A 19187-nucleotide genomic window follows, 5' to 3' on the forward strand; every position below is an offset into this window, starting at 1 on the left:
GGGTAGGGGTTGGTGGAGGGAGAGGGGGGTTTCGGGGAAGGACGGTGGGGGAGGGGGAGGAGTGGGGAGAAAAAGAGGGGAGAAAGAGGAGGAGAGGGGAGGAGAGGAGGGGGGGGGGGAGAGAGGAGAGGGGGGGTGTGCTGAGAGGGGTGTGAGGTGAGGGGGGGGGAGAGGTGGGGAGCAGGGAGGGGGAGGGGGTGGAGGGAAGGGGGTACGGGGTGTGGGGGGGGGAAGGGGGTTTAGGGGAGGGACGGTGGGGGAGGGGAGGGGCGAAGAGAAGGGGGAGATAAAGAGGGGAGAGGGAGGGGGGGAGAGAGGAGAGGGGGCGAGAGGAGAGGGGGTGAGAGGAGGGGGGAGGAGAGAGGAGGGAGGGGGGAGAGGAGGGGAGGGGGGAGGAGAGAGAGAGGGGGGAGAGGGAGAGGGGGGAGAGGGAGAGGGAGAGGGGGGAGAGGGGGGGGGGGGAGAGGGGGGGGGGGTGGAGAGGAGAAGGGGGAGAGGGGGGAGAGGGGGGGGGGGGGGAGGGGGGGGGAGAGGAGAGGGACGGGGTGGAGAGGAGAGGGGGGAAGAGAGAGTGCCTTTTTAATTCAACCCAAACCCCCCAAACAACCATTTGTAGGCAGTGCTTTTTTACTTTAACCATATTTTTATTTTCAAACCACATTAAGGGTACTTACTCACAGTTGTGTTCAATGTTATTCACAGCTCAGAGAAACGTGACCCTCTGCGTTCCTCCAGCTTGCAGACTAATTGAGGCACACCACTTCCTAGTTTTATAGTCCATCCCTCCTGCCGCCAGCGGGGGCAGCAGAGAGAATGGGGAATTCTGTAAAATCATTAATATCTCTGTCATTTTTCATCAACTGGAAAAATCCTCGGCACACATGCGGCGGAGGGGGGCACTGAGCGAGGTGGCCAAAAATGACAGCCGTAGGTGGTGGCGTTCCCTCGGAAATCGCAACACAGATCGCCAAAACCAATCAAGAACAGACATTTAGTAATATGGATATGAACACACTGATCTGTTCTGTATTCATGCCTACTATATTCTGTTGTGCTGAAGCAAAGCAAGAATTTCATTGTCCTATCTGAGACACATGACAATATACTCTCTTGAATCTTGATCCAACCTGATCACCCGGTTGCTGGACACTTTAATTCTCCTTCAAATTGCAACACATTACCTTTCTGCCCTCAGTCTTCTCCATTGTCAGAGTGAGGCTAAATGCAAATTGGTGGAACAGCATCTCATATTTCGTTTGGTCAGCTTACGGCCCAGTGGTATGAATATTGATTTCTCTCACTTCAGATTGCCCCAGCATTCCCTCTCTCTCTACCCTTCCCCCACCCAAGTCGCATTAACTTCTCGTTTTCACCCTACAAACAGCTTACAATGGACTTTCCTTTATCATTGTTACTTTTTTGCATATCTTTCATTCATTGTTCCTTATCTCTGCACATCACCATCTATATCTCTCGTTTCCCTTATCCCTAACCAATCTGAAGAAGGGTCTCGACCCAAAACGTCACCCATTATTTCTCTGCACAGATGCTGCCTGTCCTGCTGCATTACTCTAGTGTCTTGTGTCTATAAAAGCTCCATGAAGATGGATTGGATGAAAGGAAGTGGCAAGCTTGTGATGTACCGTAGGTACACAAAAATGCTGGAGAAACTCAGCGGGTGCAGCAGCATCTATGGAGCGAAGGAAATAGGCAAAGTTTTGGGCCAAAACCCTTCTTCAGACTGATAGCGGGTGGTGGGGAGAAGGAAGGAAAAAGGAGGAGGAGCAGCCCGGGGGCTGAGGGATGGGCGGAGACAGCCCGAAGGCTGAGGAGGGGGAGGAGACAGCAAGGGCTAACAAAATTGGGAAAATTTAATGTTCATGCCCGCAGGATGCAGACTCCCTAAGCGGAATATGAGGTGCTGTTCCTCCAATTTCCCGTGTTGCTCCCTCTGGCCATGGAGGAGACCCAGGACAGAGAGGTCATCTGGGGAGTGGGAGGCGGAATTGAAGTGCTGAGCCACCGGGACGTCAGATAGGTTCTTGCGGACCGATTGGAGGTGTTCGGCGAAAAGATCGCCCAACCTCCGCTTAGTCTCACCGATGTAGATCAGTTGACATCTAGAGCAGCGGATGCAGTAGATGAGGTTGGAGGAGATACAGGTGAACCTCTGTCGCACCTGGAACGACTGCTTGGGTCCTTGAATGGAGTCGAGGGGGGAGGTGAAGGGACTGGTGTTGCATATCTCGCGGTTACAACGGAAAGTGCCCGGGGAGGGGGTGTTACGGGAGGGAAGGAAGGAAAGAATTGACAAGGGAGTTGCAGAGGGAGCGGTCTTTGCAGAAGGCAGACATGGGGGGAGATGGGAAGATGTGGCGAGTGGTGGGGTCACGTTAGAGGTGGCGATACTGACGGAGGATTACTTGTTGTATGTGGCGGCTGTTGGCGTGAAAGGTGAGGACTAGGGGGACTCTGCCCTTGTTGCGAGTGCGGGGATGGGGAGAGAGAGCAGTGTTGCGGGGTATGGAAGAGACCCTGGTGCAAGCCTCATCTATGGTGGAGGAGGGGAACCCCCGTTCTCTGAAGAATGAGGACATTTCAGATGCCCTGGTGTGGAACGCCTCATCCTGGGAGCAGATGCGGCGTAGACGGAGGAATTGGGAGTAGGGGATGGAGTCTTTACAGGAAGCAGGGTGGGAAGAAGAGTAGTCCAGATAGCCATGGGAGTCAGTGGCTTTATAGTGGATGTCGGTCAGAAGTCTATCACCTGCGATGGAGATAGTAAGGTCAAGGAATGGTAGGGAAGTGTCGGAAATAGTCCAGGTGTATTTGAGTGCCGGATGGAAGTTAGTGGTGAAGTGGATGAAGTCAGTCAGTTGTGTGTGGGTGCAGGAGGTGGCACCAAAGCAGTCATCAATGTAACGGAGGTAGAGGTCGGGGATGGGCCCTGGTACGTATTGAACAAGGAGCTGGGGCCCATGCGTGCCCATAGCTACGCCTTGTATTTGGAGGAACTGGAAGGAGTCGAACGTGAAGTTATTGAGGGTAAGGATCAGCTCCGCTAGGTGGAGGAGAGTGTCAGTGGCTGGGTATAGGTTGCTTCTCTGGTCGAGGAAGAAACGGAGGGCTTTGAGACCATCCTGGTGGGGGAGGGAGGTGTAGAGTGACTGGACGTCCATGGTGAAGATGAGGCGGTGAGGGCCTAGAGAATGGAATGCGCGTAGGCTGCGGAGAGTGTCTGAGGTGTCTTGAACATAGGTGGGAAGGGATTTAACCAAGGGGGATAGGATGGAGTCAAGGTATGTGGAGATGAGTTTGGTGGGGCACGAACAGGCAGAGACAATGGGTCTACCAGGACAGTCAGATGTGTGGATTTTGGGGAGAAGATAAAATCGGGCTGTGCAGGGCATGGGAACGATGAGGTTGGAGGCTCGGTCGGGCATGTGAGTTGATGAAGTCGGTGATGGTGGCCTGGTGCTCGTCAGTGGGGTCACGGTCCAAGGGTAAGTAGCAGGATGTGGTACCGTGTTCACTACTGTCTATAGGTTCAGGCTGTCAAGAACAGAGCAGTTACCAACCCAGGCTGAGATGCATCCCCTCTGGATACTTTCTGTAGTGCACCTGTAGAATGGCGTCACTTCGCCATGGGTATTGAACAATGGAATTAGGTGGTGTGGCTCACTGCCTAAACTCTGCTTACAGTGTCAGCACTCTCACAGTGGGCATAGACCCATACAGCATGGTAATAGGTCCAACAGCCCAACTTGTCCACGTCATCTACACCAATCCTGTCGGCCCGTGTTTAGTCCATAATCCTTCTAAGCCTTTCCTATGCAAAGCCTTACCTAACGAAATGCCTTTCAAATGCTGTTATAGAATCTGCCTCAACTACCTCTTGGGCAACTTATTCCATAAACCCAGCCCCCTCTGTGTGAAAATGTTGCCCCTCAGGTTCCAATTAAATCTTGCCTCTCTCATCTCATCTATGTTCTCTGGGTTTTTGATTCCCCTACTTTGGGCAAAATATGCTTGTACATTCTGTGTAGACAAAAATGCTGGAGAAACTCAGCGGGTGATGCAACATCTATGGAGTGAAGGAAATAGGCAATGTTTTGGGTTGAGACCCTTCTTCAGACTGTGTTGTCGGCTATAGAGAGCCATTCCGTGTTGTCTGTTACAGAGAGCCAAACCTTCCATACCCTATAGTAGCAATGTTACAAAATTTTGAGATTTATAAAATCAAGTCTGCCATTTATCCCATCAGATAAAGCACAAAAAGAAGTTTAATTTGACACCTAATTCACTTTCATATCTTCAATATTAAAAACGTTATGGCCATTTACATACTCAGATTTTAGCATCTTGTTCCCTATTGATTTTCCATTGACTTAACACAAAAGCTGTGATCAAGAACAGTCAAAAGCCCATAACTTTATTAAAAATTAAGAGAACTGAAAGAAATTTTCAGTTATTGTAGATTGAAGCATTCTGAAACAAATATTAAACAATTTTACTTAAATGACCTGAAATTAAAGCATATAATTAGTTACCCAATTGTAGCTAATTCCAAAATTCAATTACTAGATCTAAACATCTATCCATTTCTTAAGGAAAGATTAACATTTTTAAATAGCCTAAGTGTCGAAAGAACATTCACACAAGAATTCACAATAAAACATGATTTTTAAATCTCATTGATATTAATTTATAGGCCAAATGGAAAGAATTTAGTGTTCAATTGCTGTAAATTAATGGCCATTTAAATCAGCTTGCGAGTGGCATTTTCTGGAACGCGATGGTTTGGAACGTTGCCATTGCAGTGGATTTGAAGCCCATGTCGGCATGAAAGATACTGCGGGATTGAATGGGCCCCCAAGTCAGCTACTCGCAACATAAAATTTGTATAAAGGGATCTTAAGAAGCACTTTTTAATGTAAAAATAAACAACCTACCTTGCCTTGTCCCCTACGTGAGATCCATCCCGTTGTTGGGGTTCGCGGCTTTAGAGGATGATTTTTAATCTACTAACCCAATTTAGTTAAAAAATAGCTGCAGCAAACGAACCTCGCAGCGATTTTTCATCAGCAACTAGGCAGACTGAACAACCTCAATTTCAATACCCTAGAGAAAATCGCGTTTTAAACCCGCCCCCCTCTCAAAGGCGCCAAAGTCTCGCACACGGGCAGCGGCAGAACTGCAGCGCCGCTGAAGGTAAGTTTTGCAACGTACCTACCTATACAATACAGAGCAGGTTACATGTGGAAACAGCTCAAATACGTCTCAAAGCTATTTTAAACCTTTAACAAATAATTTAAATGTCTTAAAGTACTTCAAGTAAACTATGAACGTGTATTTAAGGGTAGTGATCCCATTCAAATTAATGCAACTGCTATTTCTACCAGCTGTGGTTGGCAAATGGCTGGAGCAGTGTTTATCGGGCACCTCTCCTTGGTATACCAATGCTGAACCCCTGTCATTTCAACTCGCGCTTGTCTCTCAATTTCATATTCGAATGCACAGGCGCGGAGTAAGAGACCAGCTCACATGCCACTTTCAAGTTTCTTGTGGAAAGTCATGCATGAATCTTGCTTCACCACCCCGTCAAACATTTCATTCCAGGAGTTCACCGTCACTGTTTGCTACCTTAAAACAATGTGCCATTTGTTTTCTTTTGTCAATCATTTTGAATCTGTGTTACCTTAAAAAGACACAAAATGCTGGAGCAACTCAGAGTCTGGCAGCTTCTCGGGAGATGCTGTGTTACCTTATTCTTCAACCTGCGATCAATGGAACTTTGGGGCACATGGAATTGGGGTTGATGTTTGTTACATGGATTAAAAATTACTTAAATTACAGAAACCAAAAAAGTGTAAATAATTTGGCAGACTGGCTTGTGGGGTACTGAGGGGATTGGAGAGTGGGGCCCATGGAAATTGAATAAATTATGCCTGTATTCTCTCAAGTTTTGGAAAATGAGAGATTATGTTATTGAAATTTAACAACTTCTTACAGAGCTTGACAGGAGGGATGCAGAGAGGGTGTATCTCTGGCAGCACTGATTACATCTAGGAATCAGTAAGGGATAGATCATTTAGCAGTGAGATAAGGAGAGTTTCTTTCACAGAGCATGGCAAATTTTAGCATTCTCTATGGCCTTTGGATTGTTAATTTCTGGTTATTCTTGGAATTAAGAGAATGATGCATATAAATTGAGCTGTTAGATTAGCCAACATCTTGATGAATGATGGAAAGGCCAGAGAGCCCACACTACCCCTAATTCCTGTGTTTTCATGTTTACTATTTGTCTCTGTTTACTTGTGTAGACGCCTGATTATTTTGTATGCCTATATCTCATTTTTTGCAATAAAGAGGACTTTCTTTATTATGTGTAGGAAGGAAATGTTGTTTTAAACTCTTACTATTGTTTTAAACTCTTACTAGTTCTTCTAAAAATCAATTCCATTTTGTGTCTGAAGTAATTGTTTTTGAATATTCATCACCATTAATTTGAATTTGTAGACACAGAAAGCTGGAGTAACTCAGCAGGAATAGGTGACGTTTCGGGTCGAGAAACTTCTTCAAAAGAAGGCCTCGACCCGAACATCACCTATTACTTTTCTCCAGAGATCCCATCTGTCCCACTGAGTTACTCCAGCTTTTTATGTCTATCTTCGGTTTAAACCAGCATCTGCAGTTCCATCCTACACATTATTTGTATTTGTATTCTGTTCCTCATTTTATGGAATGAACTGCTTTCCTAAAACCTTTAGGATCAACCTATTAACATAGAAACATAGAAAATAGGTGCAGGACTAGGCCATTCGGCCCTTCGAGCCTGCACCGTCATTCAATATGATCATGCCTGCACCTGCTTTCTCCATACCCCCTGATCCCTTTAGCCGCAGGGGCCACATCTAACTCCCTCTTAAATATAGCCAATGAACTGGCCTCAACTACATTCTGTGGCAGAGAATTCCAGAGATTCACCACTCTGTGTAAAAAATGTTTTTCTCATCTCGGTCCTAAAAGACTTCCCCTTTATCCTTAAAGTGTGACCCCTTGTTCTGGACTTCCCCAACATCGGGAACAATCTTCCTGCATCTAGCCCGACCAACCCCTTAAGAATTTTGTGAGTTACTATAAGATCCCCCCTCAACCTTCTAAATTCTAGCGAGTACAAGCCGAATCTATCAGGTCTTTCTTCATATGAAAGTCCTGACATCCCAGGAATCAGTCTGGTGAACCTTCTCTGTACTCCCTCTATGGCAAAAATGTCCTTCCTCAGATTAGGAGACCAAAACTGTACGCAATACTCTAGGTGTGGTCTCACCAAGACCCTGTACAACTGCAGTAGAACCTCCCTGCTCCTATACTCAAATCGTTTTGCTATGAATGCTAACATACCATTCGTTTTCTTCATTGCCTGCTGTACCTGCCTGCCTACTTTCAATGACTGGTGTACCATGGCACCCAGGTCTTGTTGCATCTCCCCTTTTCCTAATCGGCCACCATTCAGGTAATAGTCTACTTTCCTGTTTTTGCCACCAAAGTGGATAACCTCATATTTATCCACATTATACTGCATCTGCCATGCATTTGCCCACTCACCCAGCCTATCCAAGTCACCCTGCAGCCTCCTAGCATCCTCCTCACAGTTAACACTGCCCCCCAGCTTAGTGTCATTCGCAAACCTGGAAATGTTGCATTCAATTCCCTTGTCCAAATCATTAATATATATTATAAATAGCTGGGGTCCCAGTACTGAGCCTTGCGGTACCCCACTAGTCACTGCCTGCCATTCTGAAAAGGACCGTTTACTCCTACTCTTTGATTCCTGTCTGCCAGCCAGTTCTCTTTCCACATCAATACTGAACCCCCAATACCGTGTGCTTTAAGTTTGTATACTAATCTCTTATGTGGGACCTTGTCGAAAGCCTTCTGAAAGTCCAGATATAACGCATCCACTGGTTCTACCTTATCCACTCTACTAGTTACATCCTCGAAAAATTCTAGCAGATTCGTCAGACATGATTTACCTTTCATAAATCCATGCTGACTTTGTCCAATGATTTCACCACTTTCCAAATGTGCTGCTATCCCATCTTTAATAACTGACTATAGCAGTTTCCCCACTACCGATGTTAGACTAATTGGTCTGTAATTCCCCATTTTCCCTCTGCCTCGCTTTTTAAAAAGTGGGGTTACATTAGCTACCCTCCAATCCTCAGGAACTACTCCAGAATCTTTTGAAAAATTATCACTAATGCATCCACTATTTCTGGGGCTACTTCCTTAAGTACTCTGGGATGCAGCCTATATGGCCCTGGGGATTTATCGGCCTTTAATCCATTCAATTTACCTAACACCACTTCCCGGCTAACCTGGATTTCACTCAGTTCCTCCATCTCATTTGACCCCCGGTCCCCTGCTATTTCCGGCAGATTAATTAAGTCTTCCTTAGTGAAGACAGAACCTAAGTAGTTATTCAATTGGTCTCCCATGTCCTTGTTCCCCATGACCAATTCACCTGTTTCTGACTGCAAAGGACTTACATTTGTTTTAACTAATCTTTTTCTCTTCACGTATCTATAAAACCTTTTACAGTCAGTTTTTATGTTCCCTGACAGTTTTCTTTCATAATCGATTTTCCCTTTCCTAATTAAGCCCTTTGTCCTCCTCTGCTGGACTCTGAATTTCTCCCAGTCCTCTGGTAGGCTGCTTTTTCTGGCTAGTGTGTACGCTTCATCTTTTGTTTTGATACTATCCCTGATTTCCCTTGTTATCCGCGGGTGCACTACCTTCCCTGATTTATTATTTTGCCAAACTGGGATGAACAATTGTTGTAGTTCATCCATGCAGCCTTTAAATGCCTTCCATTGCATATCCTCCATCAACCCTTTAAGAATCAATTGCCAGTCTATCTTGGCCAATTCACGTCTCATACCCACAAAGTTACCTTTCTTTAAGTTCAGAACCCTTGTTTCTGAATTAATTATGTCACTCTCCATCCTAAGCTTATAATCACTCTTGCCCAAGGGGCCACGCACAACAAGACTGCTAACTAACCCTTCCTCATTACTCAATACCCAGTCTAGAATAGCCTGCGCTCTCGTTGGTTCCTCTACATGTTGGTTTAGAAAACTATCCCGCTTACATTCCAAGAAATCCTCTTCCTCAGCACCCCTGCCAATTTGATTCACACAATCTATATGTAGATTGAAGTCACTCATTATAACTGTTTTACCTTTGTTGCACGCATTTCCAATTTCATGTTTGATGCCATCCCCAACTCCACTACTACTGTTAGGTGGCCTGTACACAACTCCCACTAGCGTTTTCTGCCCCTTAGTGTTTCGCAGCTCTACCCATATTGATTCCACATCCTCCAAGCTAATGTCCTTCCTTTCTATTGCGTTAATCTCCTCTCTAACCAGCAACGCCACTCCTTTTCCTTTCTGTCTATCCCTCCTGAATATTGAATATCCCTGGATGTTCAGCTCCCAGTTTCTCCTTTTCTCCCTATGAAAATACAACTTTGCATTCTTAGACATTATATCTAAAAAAAACCTCAAATGTGTTGACCTATTACCTGACACACTTTGTCCTGTCTCTCCCCTTTTCCAGCTTTCTTCTCTCCCTCCTACAATCAGTCTGAAGAAGGGTCTTGAGCCGAAATGTCACCTGTCCATGTTCTCTAGAAATGCTGCCTGATCTGCTGAGTTACTCCAGTATTTTGTGTCCTTTTGTGCATTAACCAGCACATACAGTCGTTTGTTTCTATATTTCCTTTGCCAGGTATTCATCCACTCCACTAGCCTGACTCTGTCTGACTTTCTATATAGGTATATTCCAATTTTTGTGCTAGCTGTAAAAAAATGTAATTGTCCCCTGTTCACCCCAAGTCCAAGTCATTGTTACATATCTGGAAAGCAGTCATTCCAGCAAAAACCCTTGGGGAATATCTTTGTATAGCTTCATACAATCCAAAAGATGACTTTTCTAATCTGAGCCAATTTCTTGTCCATGCTACCACAACACCTTTTTTAATCAAAAAAGTACAACATACTTAATGCTGTCAATAAGGTGAATCATAAGAGGTGGGTTTTAGCCGCATGCTTCTTCTTGCCAACAGAATGTAATACTTTTATAACAATTGGGAAAATAGGTGCATATTCTCTAAACAATCACAGATCAGTAAATGTTTAGTAAATACAAGTGCAGATGCATTGGGCCCGCTCCCCCAACACAATATTCCACCAAACTGTGCATGCCGGACTGCCGCGTTCAAAGTTGTGCCGTTGGCGGCAGAAATTAAATTAAAGTTAATAAATTGAAGACAGGACCCGTGGAGGCGTTTGTAAAATAGAAGGAAACTTACCCATGGAGCCGTTGCGTCCCCATTGTGAGGCCAGGCAAGTACACAAGAAAAAACATTGCGATTTAAAAAAATAATAATTTGGGATCCCATTGTGACATCATTGTAACGTTGAATGCGGCTGTTGGGCAGGGCAAGTGGAAATGTGGTTTGAAAAGTGTTTTTTGTAAAGATTAAAATGTGAATAACTTGTAAAATATACCATCAATCTGAACAAAACGTGATTCATTTACATCGCAGGACAATGGTGTGTAAGGTGGATCAAAAATTGTAGCGCTATCGTGTACTGTTTTGGCGGAGTTTCCGAAACTCACGCACATGCACGCATATATACGGACAAACAAACAAGATGAGTTTTAGTAATACATAGATTTGCAACAGCGGACTTGCAAATGATAGGATCCATAAGTTGTCGCATGTCACGGTCATGGACATCTGTACGAAAGTATACAAGGGTGGCAATGAGCTGAAAATGGTTTCAGAAGAAATATAAACAACCTTAAAAATTGTGGACAGCTTTGCATAAATTAGCAAGACAGGCATAATGGAGTTTAATACAAATACCTGTTTGTTTATTTTCTTGTAGATTTTATGCCGCTGAAATTTGTATTGCTCTTAACTTCCTTCATGACAAAGGAATCATATACAGGGACTTGAAACTGGACAATGTTCTCCTGGATTCTGATGGCCACATCAAATTAACCGATTATGGAATGTGCAAGGTATGTTGTTCGCCCATAGATCTAACTGTTGAAAAGCAGATAACAATAGAAAAATATAACCTTTTTCGTACCTTACATGAAGGACCTGATAAACCTTTATTACGTAACCAATATTGCAATGATTCAAGATTCAAGAGAGTTTATTGTCATGTGTCCCAGATAGAACAATGAAATTCTTGCTTTGCTTCAGCACAACAGAATACAGTAGGCATGAATTCAGAACAGTTCAGTGTGTCCATATACCATTATATAAATATATACACACATGAATAAATATACAGATAAAGTGCAAATAAACAGTTAATCAGCTATTAATGTTCAGAGTTTTGTTTGAGTTCAGTTTAATAGCCTGATGGCTGTGGGGAAGCAGCTATTCCTGAACCTGGACATTGCAGCCTTCAGGCTCCTGTACCTTCTACCTGAAGGTAGCGGGGTGATGAATGTGTGGCCAGGCAATGGCAGTATTTGTTTAATCAAGTAGCTCTGCCCAATTCAATTTTAAAGGAATATTTGCAATTAGCTATTACCACTAAACTATCATATTAGTGAAAGGTAGTATCTACAGTTGAGCTTGTACTTCTGTCTGGCCCATGCACATCAGCTGTGTCAAAGGAACTTTAGAATCAAACTTTAGCGACCTTGTTGTTTACCTTAACACTGTTCTGTGCCCTGACTGGAAAAAAAACATTGGGTTGTAGGAGGAATAAAAAAAATTATTGCTCGCTTTGCTGTTCATAAATAATGAGCTTGACCAACAATAATTAGTATAGCATAATACAATTTGTTTATTTACAGATTTCACAAATCCAACCTCCGCAGTTTTGGGGACAGAGCCTTCTCCAGGGCAGCTCCCAGGCTCTGGAACTCCCTCCACCAACTGATCCGCAATTCCGTGTCCCTCACCATCTTCCAGTCCCGCCTCAAGACCGATCTCTCCACCTCAGCCTATCCTTAGCCCCACGTCCCCCTCCCTTTTCATCTGTGCTTGAATTGCCTCATATTGTGTTTCGAATTGAATTCTGTCTTTAATTTGTGTACTAGTCATGTCTCTACTATTTATTTCATTCCGCTTACATGTTTTTCCTCTACTTGCTAAATTTTTGTAAGGTGTCCTTGAGAATCTTGAAAGGCGCCCATAAATAAAATGTATTATTATTATTATTATGAAATAGACATTATACAATTTTGGAAATATGCAGAACAAAGTAGTAATTATTGACCCTGAATCAAATTCATTACTTCATTGGGTCACCTTGTTACACATAAATTACTATGTACCACACAGAAGTTTTCTATTTTTGAGAAATCGGCAGAGTGGAGGGAAACATAGAAACATAGAAAATAGGTGCAGGACTAGGCCATTCGGCCCTTCGAGCCTGCACCGCCATTCAGTATAATCATGGCTGATCATCCAACTCAGTATCCCATCCCTGCCTTCTCTCCATACCCCCTGATCCCTTTAGCCACAAGGGCCACATCTAACTCCCTCTTAAATATAGCCAATGAACTGGCCTCAACTACATTCTGTGGCAGAGAATTCCACAGATTCACCACTCTCTGTGTAAAAAATGATTTTCTCATCTCGGTACTAAAGGACTTCCCTCTTATCCTTAAACTGTGACCCCTAGTTCTGGACTTCCCCAACATCGGGAATAATCTTCCTGCATCTAGCCTGTCCAACCCCTTAAGAATTTTGTAAGTTTCTATAAGATCCCCCCTCAATCTTCTATGTCCTAGCGTGTACAAGCCGAGTCTATCCAGTCTTTCTTCATATGAAAGTCCTGCCATCCCAGGAATCAATCTGGCGAACCTTCTCTGTACTCCCTCTATGGCAAGAATGTCTTTCCTCAGATTAGGAGACCAAAACTGAACACAATACTCCAGGTGTGGTCTCACCAAGACCCTGTACAACTGCAGTAGAACCTCCCTGCTCCTATACTCAAATCCTTTGGCTAGGAATGCTAACATACCATTTTCTTTCTTCACTGCCTGCTGCACCTGTATGCTTTCTTTCAATGACTGGTGTACCATGACACCCAGGTCTCGTTGCATCTCCCCTTTTCCTTATCGTCCACCATTTAGATAATAGTCTACCTTCCTGTTTTTGCCACCAAACTGGATAGCCTCACATTTATCCACATTATACTGCATCTGCCACGCATTTGCCCACTCACCCAACCTATCCAAGTCACCTTGCAGCCTCCTAGCATCCTCCTCCCAGCTAACACTGTCCCCCAGCTTAGTGTCATCCGCAAACTTGGAGATGTTGCATTCAATCCCCTCATCCAGATCATTAATATATATTGTAAATAGCTGGGATCCCAAAGCTGAGCCTTGCGGTACCCCACTAGTCACTGCCTGCCATTGTGAAAAGGACCCGTTTACTCCTACTCTTTGCTTCCTGTCTGCCAGCCAGTTCTCTATCCACATCAATACTGAACCCCCAATACCGTGTGCTTTAAGTTTGTATACTAATCTCTTATGTGGGACCTTGACGAAAGCCTTCTGAAAGTCCAGATATAACACATCCACTGGTTCTCCCTTCTCCACTCTACTAGTTACATCCTCGAAAAATTCTAAAAGATTCGTGAGACATTATTTACCTTTCATAAATCCATGCTGACTTTGTCCAATGAATTCACCACTTTCCAAATGTGCGGCTATCCCATCTTTAATAACTGACTCCAGAATTTTCCCCACCGCCGATGTTAGACTAATTTGTCTGTAATTCCCCATTTTCTCTCTCCTTCCCTGTTTAAAAAGTGGGGTTACATTAGCAATTTATCCGGCCTGGGGATTTATCGCCCTTTAATCCATTCAATTTACCTAACACCACTTCCTGGCTAACCTGGATTTCACTCAGTTCCTCCATCTCATTTAATCCCCGGTCCCTTGCTATTTCCGGCAGATTATTCATGTCTTCCTTAGTGAAGACAGAACCAAAGTAGTTATTCAATTGGTCTGCCATGTCCATGTTCCCCATGATCAAGTCGCCTGTTTCTAACTGCAAGGAACCTACATTTGTTTTAACTAATCTATTCCTCTTCACATATCTATAAAAGCTTTTGCAGTCAGTTTTTATGTTCCCTGCCAGTTTTCTTTCATAATCTAGTTTCCTTTCCTAATTAAGCCTTTTGTCCTCCTCTGCTGGACTCTGAATTTCTCCCAGTCCTCTGGTAGGCTGCTTTTTCTGGCTAATTTGTACGCTTCATCTTTTGTTTTGATACTATCCCTGATTTCCCTTGTTATCCCCAGTTACACTACCTTCCCTGATTTATTATTTTGACAAACTGGGATGAACAATTGTTGTAGTTCATCCATGCTGTCTTTAAATGCCTTCCATTGCATATCCACCGACAACCCTTTAAGAAACAATTGCCAGTCTATCTTGGCCAATTCACGTCTCATACCCTCAAAGTCACATTTCTTGCAATTCAGGACGCTTGTTTCTGAATTAACAATGTCACTATCCATCCTAATGAAGAACTCAACCATATTATGGTCACTCTTGCCCAAGGGGCCACGCACAACAAGACTGCTAACTAACCCTTCCTCATTACTCAATACCCAGTCTAGAATAGCCTGCCCTCTCGTTGGTTCCTCCACATGTTGGTTTAGAAAACTATCCCACATACATTCCAAGAAATCCTCTTCCTCAGCACCCCTGCCAATTTGATTCACCCAATCTATATGTAGATTGAAGTCACCCATTATAACTGTTTTACCTTTGTTGCATGCATTTCTAATTTCCTGTTCGATGCCATCCCCAACTCCACTACTACTGTTAGGTGGCCTGTACACAACTCCCACTAAGGTTTTCTGCCCCTTAATGTTTCGCAGCTCTACCCATATCGATTCCACATCCTCCAAGCTAATGTCCTTCCTTTCTATTGTGTTAATCTCCTCTCTAATCAGCAACGCTACCCCGCCTCCTTTTCCTTTCTGTCTATCCCTCCTGAATATTGAATATCCCTGGATGTTCAGCTCCCAGCCTTGGTCACCCTGGAGCCATGCCTCCGTGATCCCAACTATATCATATTCATTAATAACTATCTGCACATTCAACTCATCCGCCTTATTACGAATGCTCCTTGCATTGAGATACAAAGCCTTCAGGCTTGTTTTTACAACATTCTTACCCCTTATACAAATGTTGAAAAGTGGCCCTTTTTGATTTTTGCCCTTGATTTGTCTGCCTGCCATTTTTACTTTTCACCTTGCTACCTATTGCTTCTTCCCTCATTTTACACCCCTCTGTCTCTCTTCTCTTGCACCCACCCCTCCACCACATTAGTTTAAATCCTCCCCGACTGCACTAGCAAACACTCCCCCAAGGACATTGGTTCCATCCGGTCCGTCGTGATTGTACTGGTCCCACCTCCCCCAGAACTGGTTCCAATGCCCTAGAAATTGGAATCCCTCCCCCTTGCACCATTTTTCAAGCCACGTATTAATCTGCAATATCCTCCTATTTCTACTCTGACTAGCCCGTGGCACTAGTAGTAATCCAGATATTATTGCCTTTGCGGTCCTACTTTTAAGTTTATCTTCTAGCTCCCTAAATTCACCTAATAGGACCTCATCCCTTTTTTTACCTATATCATTGGTGCCAATGTGCACCACGACAACTGACTGTTCACCCTCCCCCTCCAGAATGTTCTGCAGCCGTTCAGTGACATCCCTGATCCTTGCACCAGGGAGGCAACATACCATCCTGGAGTCTCGTTTGCGGCCGCAGAAACACCTATCTTTTCCCCTGACAATTGAATCCCCTATTACTATTGCCCTTCCACTCTTTTTTCTCCCCTCCTGTGCCGCAGAGCCACCCATGGTGCCATGAACTTGGCTGCTGCTGCCTTCCCCCGATGAGCAATCTCCCCCAACAGTATCCAAAATGGTATACCTGTTTAGGAGGGAGATGACTGCAGGGGACTCCTGCACACCTGCCTACTGGCCACCTGTTCCCATTCTGTCCTCTTACCTTTTACCTGCGCTGTGACCAACTCACTGTACGTGCTATTCACGACTTTCTCAGCATCGTGGATGCTCCAGTATGAATCCAACTGTTGCTCCAATCGTTCAATGCGGTCTGCCAGGAGCTGCAGCTGGACACACTTCCTGCAAACGTAGTCACCAGGGACGCCGACCATATCCCTGATCTCCCACATGTTGCAGGCTGAGCAAACCACGGGGCCAATCTCCACAGACATGACTTACCCCCAAATTAAATCACTCCCTCACACTATAAAAATCTTTATCCTTTAAACTGTACCTTTACTAATAAATACTGTATACTGTACCCTTAACTCACTGAACCCTTAACCTGAAAGCTGAAATGCAAACCTGGGGTTGCACCCAATCAGCTGCTTCCTCTGGTCCGCTTCCACCAATTAGAGGCTTCCACCAGACCCCTTCTCTGGAAGTGTGATGGAACGCTGCAGATTGGGTAACTCCTCCTCTCACTCCAACGGCTCCCCGGGCCTCTGTGAAGGCAAGCCCCGCGCTCGATTTTAACTCACCGCCCAGGTAACTCCTCCTCTCACTCCAACGGCTCCCCATTGGAGTGAAGCTCTGTTTTACTTGAAAAGAGGCTTTTTCCAAGGAACATTTGAAAAGCAGGCATTTGATTAGCCAAGGAAGTGACATAGCAGCCAATAAAAGGTAGAGAAGATTTATCAGAGCGGCCAATGTGGAGCGGCCGTGTTGAGGTGCAGTGTTGTGTTGAGGGAAAGACCTGAGGTAATTGCACGTTAAGGTATGTTCTTTCTGGGTAATTTATCCTACGTTTTTGGGTGTTGTAGATATGACAGGTGGGATAGTGGAATGGTCCTCCAGCAGGATGTTGGGAGCCAGGGGCATTTCCAGTGACCATGGAGACTACCCCTGTGGTAAGTGCATCCTGCTGCAGCTCCTTGACGACCGCATTAAGGACTGGAGCTGCAGCAGGATGAGCATGGGTTTATCCGGAGATGTGAGAGTGACATGGATAGGAATTACAGTGAGGTGGTCACGCCTAAGGTGGAGGCGGGAAATCGATGATGACCAGCACGAAAGGCAGAGAGTCCAGCTATCCTCTTGGACCTTTCCCACCCACAAGAGGTATGTATGCTCCCTAGGATACTGAGGCTGTTAGGGAAGAGCAGCGGCAGACCAGTGATCTGCCCTGTAATGTTGGGCTTGACTCTGAGGCATAGCGGGTAAGGGAAAAGAAAAAAAACAGATCACTGTTGTAGATCAACTTCTTCTATTTGATCTATTTGTTTGTGCACGTTGGGTTGATTGCATTAGTCTAAATAGGATGGAGCACGTGAAGGATGCAATCTCCCACCCCTGATAGTTAGTTAGGGGCACAGATAAGATATTCTGTGGCAGTAAACAGGATCCCAGTATGGTGTGTTGCCTCCTTGATGCTCGGGTCCAGGATGTCTCCGAGCAGTTACAGAAGATTGTCCAGTGGGAGGGCGAGCAGCCGGAAGTCATTGTGCACGTTGGCAGAAATGACAAGGATAGGAAAAGGATGAGGTCCTGCAAAGTGAATGTAGGGAGTTAGGCAGAAGATTAAAAAGCAGGTCCCCGAGGGTAGTAATGTCTGGAAATAAGAAGATAGGACAGCCGAATGTGTGGCTCAGGAGTTGGAGCAGGGGGCAGGGATTTAGATTTTTGGACTATTGGGATCTCTTTGGGGCAGAGATGACCTGTACCAGAGAGATTGGTTGCACTTGAATTGGAGGTGGAGGTGGGGGTGGGGTGTGGTGATTATGCTACTGATCAGGGTGACTGTCACGGTGGCACTCACAAGAGGACAGGGTTTGTCCATTGAGGCAATATGGGTGGAGCTTAGAAATAAGAAAGGTACAAGCACCGTAATGGGAATTGGACTATAGGATCCCCATTAGCAAGTGGGAGATAGAGGAACAGATACAGTGCATTCAGAAAGTATTCAGACCACTTCACTTTTTCCACATTTCGTTATGTTACAGCCTAATTCTAAATTGGATTCAATTCATTTTTTTAATAATCAATCTACATACAATACCTCATAATATAAAAGTGAAACGGGTGTTTAGAAATGTTTGCAAAGTGATTAAGAAGAAATAACTGAAATATCACATAAGTATTCAGACTCTTTGCTATGACACACAAAATTGAGCTTCGGTGCATCCTGTTTCCATTGATTATCCTTGAGATGTTTCTACAACTTGATTATAGAGTCCATAAGTGCTAAAGTAAATTGATTGTACATGATTTGGAAAGGCACACACTTGTCTATATAAGGTCCCGCAGTTGACAGTGCATGTCAGAGCAAAAACCAAGCCATGAAGACGAAAGAATTGTCTGTAGATCTTGGAGACAGGATTGCATCAAGACACGGAGGTAGGGAAAGGTTTAAAACAATTTCTGCAGTATTGCAGATCCCGAAGAGCACAGCGGCCTCCGTCATTCTTAAATGGAAGAACTTTGAAATCACCAGGGCTCTTCATAGAGCTGGTCGCCCGGCCAAACTGAACAATCAGGGAGAAGGACCTTGGTCAGGGAGGTGACCAAGAATCTGATGATCACTCTGACAGAGTTCCAGAGTTCCTCTGTGGAGATGGGAGAAACTTCCAGAAGGACAACCAGCACTCCACCGATCAGGCCTTTATGGTAAAGTGCCCAGACGGAAGCCACTCCTCAGTAAAAGGCACATGACAGCCCGCTTGGAGTGTGCCAAAAGGCACCTAAACAAGGTGATGAAACCAAGATTGAACTCTTTGGCCTGAATGCCAAGTGTCACGTCTGGAGGAAACCAGGCACCGCTCATCACCTGGCCAATACCGTACCTACGGTGAAGCATTGGTGGTGGCAGCATCATGCTGTGGGGATGTTTATCAGCGACAGGAACTGGGAGACTAGTCAGGGTCGAGGGAAAGATGAACGGAACAAAGTACAGAGAGATCCTTGATGAAAACCTGCTCCAGAGCTTCAGTGCATCCTGTTTCCATTGATTACCCTTGAGATGTTTCTACATCTTGATTAGAGCGGACGTTCACCTTCCAACAACCCTAAGCACACAGCCAAGACAACGCAGGAGTGGCTTTGTGACAAGTCTG

The 19187-nt window shown here is 44.8% G+C and overlaps 1 protein-coding gene across 6 annotated transcripts in view; it reads left to right on the forward strand.

Annotated features, from left to right (window-relative positions):
- The window catches only part of LOC129711774 (protein kinase C zeta type), a 458626-nt gene that overhangs the window by 355253 nt on the left and 84186 nt on the right, over positions 1–19187 (forward strand). For 5 of the 6 annotated variants that reach the window (XM_055659716.1, XM_055659714.1, XM_055659713.1 and 2 more), the window contains one exon: positions 10962–11097. In XM_055659716.1, coding sequence (XP_055515691.1) covers positions 10962–11097 — 136 coding nt within the window. Of the gene's footprint in view, positions 1–10961; positions 11098–11892; positions 17550–19187 lie in introns of those variants that run through there. The other variant, XM_055659717.1, reaches the window with a different exon arrangement.

Source organism: Leucoraja erinacea, chromosome 30 (assembly GCF_028641065.1).
Source record: "Leucoraja erinacea ecotype New England chromosome 30, Leri_hhj_1, whole genome shotgun sequence".
Classification (NCBI taxonomy): domain Eukaryota; kingdom Metazoa; phylum Chordata; class Chondrichthyes; order Rajiformes; family Rajidae; genus Leucoraja; species Leucoraja erinaceus.